This window comes from Trichechus manatus, unplaced genomic scaffold (assembly GCF_000243295.1).
Source record: "Trichechus manatus latirostris isolate Lorelei unplaced genomic scaffold, TriManLat1.0 scaffold00050, whole genome shotgun sequence".
Taxonomy (NCBI): Eukaryota; Metazoa; Chordata; class Mammalia; order Sirenia; family Trichechidae; genus Trichechus; species Trichechus manatus.
Window position 1 is genome coordinate 16,443,950 of NW_004443986.1, and position 6,402 is coordinate 16,450,351.

The 6,402-nt window shown below is 50.6% G+C and overlaps 1 protein-coding gene across 1 annotated transcript; it reads left to right on the forward strand.

Annotated features, from left to right (window-relative positions):
* Positions 1 to 3,803: 3,803 nt before the first annotated feature.
* Positions 3,804 to 4,193, forward strand: PRR15 (proline rich 15). Its single transcript, XM_004377518.1, has one exon. The coding sequence runs from the start codon at positions 3,804 to 3,806 to the stop codon at positions 4,191 to 4,193; it is 390 nt and encodes a 129-aa protein (XP_004377575.1).
* The last annotated feature ends 2,209 nt before the right edge of the window (positions 4,194 to 6,402 follow it).

Here is a 6,402-nt window from a genome sequence, read left to right on the forward strand (position 1 = left end):
TGGTGGCGCAGTAGTTAAGTCCTCGGCTGCTAACCAAAAGGTCGGCAGTTCAAATTCACCAGCCACCCCTTGGAAACCCTATGAGGCTGTTCTACTCTGTCCTATAGGATCACCATTGAGTCAGAATTGACTAGACGGCAAGATGTTGCTCCGTACTAGTCAGTCATTCGGAGGAGTTATGCCCATACATGAGCTTAAGGAACATTAAAATAGTTCCTCGGGGGACCTAAAAGTACTTTGAAAAAAGAGAGCATCCTGAACGTTGATGCAAGCTACACCTCTGCCTTCATTAGTGAAAATACCCTATGTTAACACTTCAAACTAATAAAAAGCACAATATGTGACCGGAAGCAAAAAGCCTCCTGAACCTTGATGAAGCCACGAGTTCCCTTCCAGTCCACTGGACTTCCAGAACTGAGAAAAGGAAATTCACACCCTCACTTAGTCGTGTTAAGAGCCCGAGACTGGCAGGCTACAAATGGGTGGATGGGGTGGTTAAGATCGCAGTAGCTCCCGGGTTCAAACCCGGCTCTGCCCCTTACGGGCCATGCAACCTTGGGCAACTATTTAACCTTTCCCTGTCAGTCAAAGGAGGCTAATAAGAATACCTACCTCCAAGAGCTGCTGTGAGGAGTAAATGAGTTAATCACAGGACGCGCTTTGAGCAGCGCTTGGCTGGCACACACCAACGTTGTTAATAATGATGCCTCCTTTCAGACCCAGGGCACTGAAACTCTCCGCCACAGGCTGCCCAGGTATGAAACAGCTCCTGAGTCGCAAAATTTGGGAGCCCAGGAGTTGCGTGGCCACGGTTGGGGACAAGAGGGTGGGAGGAGAAGTCACGTGGCGGGGAAGGCAGAGGAAGAGCCGCGGCAACACTCATCTAGCGAAGCCCACCTAAAGCCTGGGTCTCCTTGCCATCCGTACCGCCACCGCTTCTCCTCTGGAGGGAGTCGGTCCGGCGAGCGGCGCATCACAGCCTTTCTCCAATCAGACACGCCAAGGCTGGCGCCACCTCTGCGACCTGATCCAATCGCGTCCCCTGGAGGGCGGGAACATTAAGTTCCCACCTGCACCTGTGGCAGCAGTGGCCGCCTCCTGGGTTATTTTCTCGCTCGCTCGCTCGCTCGTTACCCCGGGGTTCTGTTTTGTCGAATCACTTAGCGAATAACCAGAGGGTGAACACATGTCCCTTCCAGCGACTAGGACCGACACGTAGGAAGGTTCAGTGTGCCACAGTGAGCAACCGGAGTCCCATCTCGGTGCGCCTCGCTGGCGGCGATGTGAGGGGAGAGGGACGCGCCCGAGAATGAAAGGCTACTAACTGGGAGAACTTGCCAAGGTTTTCACCTGGGGAGGCGAGCCTGGTACCCCTCCCTTCCCACCACCGGCCGGAGCCTGCGGCGTTGTGAGCCGGGACCTGCTGCTGAAGTGGCCGGCGCCCAGCCCAGAAGTTGGCGGCGCCTGGGCAGACCGGCAGCAGCGCTCGGCTTAGCACGAGCTGCGGAGACTCCTTGCTCGCCTCCGAGCGCCCGCTGGCCGGCACACCTTCCAGAAGCCCGACTTCCCCAGACCGCGCGGAGGGACGCCGCGCTTCGGCTTCCGGGGTGCTCCGAACTCGCCACTCCGTGCTCACCGCCGCGTGTGCCAAGGCGGGCCGCCGAGTCCTGCGAAGAAAGAGTAGGTGAGCGACCGGGGATGGTTCTGCGTCCGCCGAGAAAGAGCCTGGCGCCGGGGTGTCACCCTGGGGTGCTGCCCCTCACCTCCCAGTCCTCGGCCTCCGGGTGTCGGAGGAGCAGATGCTGGTCTCCAGCGCTCCAGGACTGCGCGCGGCGGAAATTTGCTAATGAATCAAATCTTTCCCTCGCGCAATTCATACAAAGCCATTCCGTGCGAACGTAGTTGATCGGGGTGAACCAAAAAAAGCGTACACTAGAGACAGAAAGCAGCACCAGGACACCTCCAAGCAGAAATAGCTTTGGGGTGTTTTTCTGATCTGCAAAGTAGGAAGGAGCAGGATATTTGGAAACTAGGGCTGGAACAGGTTCGAAAATTTTGCATGTCTAACAACTTCCCTGCTGAGAATTTGCATTTCTAACAAGTTCCCAGGAATTTATACATAAGAATCATCTGAGGATCTTGTTAAAATGTAGATTATGATTCAGTATTATCTGGGGGTGGAAATGCAAATTATCAGCAGGGAACTTGTTAAAAATGCAAATTTTCAGCAAGAGTTCCAAATGGAACTAACCGGATAGAAGTCCTGTTGGAAACTCCACTGCGCACTGTGCCTAAGGGCGTGAGTGCCTTTGGTAGGGAGAGAACTTTTGGCTATTTTTTCTTCCATTGTTTTCAAGTTGTAGCCGGAGTGTGCCCTCGGGACGTTCTTGGGAGGAGCTGGTGCGGCGGTTTTTGGCGCAGCCAGGGCTGCTGCACCGCCTCCCAGAGGCGCTGGGACTTCCTCTCCCGGCAGTTCTGCTAGGAGAGCCTCCAGCAACAAACGCCGCTGAAGTTTCGCTCTGGAGCTCGACCGCGAGTCCCAGGACCGCGGAGCGCATGAGTTGAGAAGGAGCGGAGCGTAAACTCAGAAATGACCCGTGGAGCAAACGGATCCTTGCGCTTTCTTGGTGTTAGTTCCGAGTAGAGCAAGCACAGAAAGTGCACTGAGGGGTCTCACTACTAAGGTTAGCACTTTAAATTCTAATAAGCAGACTTTTCGCTCCGCCGAGAGGGTTTTTGTAAAGCTTGGGGGAAAAGCAAGTTGAAGTCGGCGTAGTTTGCTCCCTCTCTCCTTTGAAGAAGAGTTTGAAAGAACAGAAATTTCTAATTTGTAACTAAAAATCTCAAGAGTTGCATAGTACAAACAGACTTTTGGTGCGTATCTTAAAAGAGAAGGGAAAGGGACGTTGGCCATTTGGCCTCGTCTCAACCGTCGGCGGGGTCTGGCTGCATAGAGACGCAAGGCTGGTCTCAGGGGAATAAAAAGAAGAGTAGGATGGCGCTTGCCAAGGGAAGTTACGTCTGGACATGCTTCTCTGGAAGTCACAGGCAGACTGTGTGTTAAAAGCAAAATTAAAAACAAACAACACCAGGAGTTTGTCCCTCGCTCTTACTGGGATGTAACTTGCTCGAAGTATCCCACTGAAAAGGATCCTGGGGCAGAAGTCTATGGGGCAAAAGCTTTGGGGAAAATTTCAGGAATGTTTGACAGTGGTCGGATACTCATCGTTCACCTATAGCTGGACAAGTTTGGTTCGCAGCACCCTGTTAGGTGCCCATCCGAGGAGATGCCATTCTGGGCTGGGTGGATCACCTTTGTACGTCCATCGTACAGTCAGGCAGAAGGGTCAGAACAGGCCGTTTTCCTTCTGGAAACCCCGTTGCTCCTCAGTACCCCTTGCGCACTGACCATTGCACTTCCCCTCCTGGGAATGAGAAGGCGCAGCCTCGCGACCAGATGGTGGCGCCCTGGATGCCATTCCTCCGCCAGCGCCCTCGGGGACGCGGCGGGGCACTCTTAAGACAGTGCGGCTCCGCGCTCCCGGCCCTCCGAGCCTGGATGATCCGGTGCCGGGCGGAGCGCAGGGGAGGGAATGAAATGGAGGGGCACATGACTTCAAGAAACCCGGTAACCAGTTTTCTTTTCTTCCCCAGCACAGGACGCTGCCTCAGCTCCCACCCCGCATCCCACGTGTGAAAGCCCGGGGAGGGTGGAGTGAACGGCAGGAGACCACGGGGAAAGCGGGGCCACGCCGCCGAGGCCCTTCGCACCTGCGGCGCCCCGGCCGCTCGGGAGGCCGGCCATGGCTGACAGCGGCGGCACCGCCAGCTCCGGCCCCTGGTGGAAATCGCTAATGAACAGCAGGAAGAAAAGCAAAGAAGCCACGGTGGAGACGCAGCCTCCTGCTCAGCCCGCCCCCGGGGAGCCTGCGCAGCCCGCGACACTCAATCCGGACTGGACTAGCAGCTCCGAGAAGAACCTGCACCTGAATCTCTCCGGGGACGCCGGCGAGCAGCACAAGCCAGACAAGTTATACGGGGAGAAATCGGGCAACAGCCGCCGCAGTTTGAAGATCTCTCGCTCAGGCCGCTTCAAGGAGAAGAGGCAGGTTCGCGTCACGCTGCTCCCGGAGGGAGTCGTATCCTCGGAGGAGGCAGGAGTCCCCTGCGACCCCCATGAAGAGAATCAATAGCCGGAGTGCTCCGGGACAGTCTCCTCTTGCCACTTCCCAACCCCTAGTTCTAAGCCTGAAAAGTCTGACCTGCCCCTGCGTTTGGTGTCTCATCCCACCAAATTTAGGATATTCATACAAGGCCTTCCACTATTTTATGGAAATGAAATGTCAATAGTTTTCAATATTTCATGACTCAAGGATGCATTAGAATTTTTTGTGGTAAGAGAAGATACCTACCGCAGAGGAGGTTGGTATAGTTTTTTTTCCCACAAAGCTATGTCACCTCCACCTCACCTTACCTGTGGGATTGAGGAGGGTCCTTCTGTTAAGAGATGGTATTAACTTGAACTACACAGCCCCTCAAATGAGGAAGGTGCGGTGTGATTCAGGACTCCCTGCTGACAAGCAAATCACAGTGCTGTTTTTAATGCCTGAGAAATGCACTTTAGAAGTACTTCTGTAGACTTACTATAACTTAAGTGGAGGGATGGGGGAGAGAAGGAAGCATTTTAAGTAGAAATATTTTAAGGCAGAATCATATTTGATGTTGAACTACAAAACCGTACCGCCTATTTAGTGTGGACTATTAAAATTATTGCACTGGTAAGACTTAAGGTGACTTCTGTGTTTTTTCCACCGCAAGACTGAACCCCATCATACTTAAAAGCAGGCATGCAAAGTTCGAGGTGACAGAGTTAATCATTTTCCACACAGCATAACAGCTGCTTTTGGAAAGGTGCAGGGAGAACATTTCCAGAAACCAGCAACGCCCAGACTGGAACCAGTCAGCCAGATTTCTCAATTTACTAACCGAATTCAGGGAAGTGGTGGAGAGGTACCAAATCATTATTCCTAAATTCTCCTTTTACCTTTTACTTCAGTGCATTTTTATAGAGTAAATCACAATAGTATAATACATTCTTTTCAGTGTCTATTATTAACCTTAGTGACACACTATTGTTTGAAAATACTTATTCAAACAGGTGGACTAAATGCCTTGAGTTTGTGCAAAGCCTCCTCTTTTTTCCAAACCTTTGCTTCAAAAGCTCGTTTCTTTAGTCTGAAGTACGCATTTATCTCATTTCAAAGCCTTCAGATCTACCAACCTAAAGATTCTTAACAAAAATCTACCTGTTTGCTTTTACTATGAACTTCAAGAAAGAGTAAATGAATACCACTTGCTTTCAGCAAATGACAAGAGAATTATTGGTCGATAAGAGGCACTGGGAGCTTTTCCCTCCACAATTCAATTCATTTATAAACATCCGGAAATGCACAGGTGGGAAATTGATCAAGGTGTGTATTATTTTTTTGATAATTACAAGCAAGAAATTAATTGGAGCTTCTGAATGTGTTAAAGAGAGAGAGGCAGTTTTTTTGTTTTTTGAAAATTAGTAATTCATAAAATTGCAAAACATATAGATTGTCTAAAGAAATTTAACGAAGAACCCTGATGGAAACGGCTGAAATGGATTTAAATTAGTGAATGAAGCACCTACTTTAGGTACCATCCAAGCCCTGGTGGCGAAGTGTTTAAGAGTTTGGCTGCTAACCAAAAGGTAGGCAGTTCTAATCCATCAGGCGCTCCTTGGAAACTCTACGGGGCAGTTCTACTCTGTCCTATAGGGTTGCTATGAGTCAGAATCAACTCGACGGCAATGGGCTTTTTTTGTGGAGGGTTGGGGGTTACCATCAGAATAACAGAGTTTACCATGTAATCCCTGGGTGTCCCTGAGTGGTGCAAATGGTTAAGCACTCGACTACTAGCTGAAAGGTTGGCAGTTTGAACTCACCCAGTGGTGTCTCCGAAGACAGGCCTGACGATCGCTTCCAAAAGGTCACAGCCTTAAAAACTCTGTGGAGCAGTTCTACTCTGCACACATGGGATCACCCTTAGTCAGAATCCACCGGAGGGCAGCTAACAGCAACAACTGGTTAATCCCTGAGTTTCCACGTACCAAAGATTTTGCTCTAAAAGAAAGTGTTTATGTGGGAATTGTGAACACCTTACGTTAAAAGAGAAAGTATGTGGGATTTTTTTTTAATCGTGAAAATACTTTTTTGCTATGGATTTGGAATTGGGAGGTACATGACAAAAGTTTCCTTAGGGTGGGCTTCCTGGATGAAAAAGACTTTACATTAGTGTTAAGTGGGTAACACATGGGGTCCTCGTGAGTCAGGGCCCACTTGATGGCAGCTAACAACAACCATCTCTAGACTCACATAA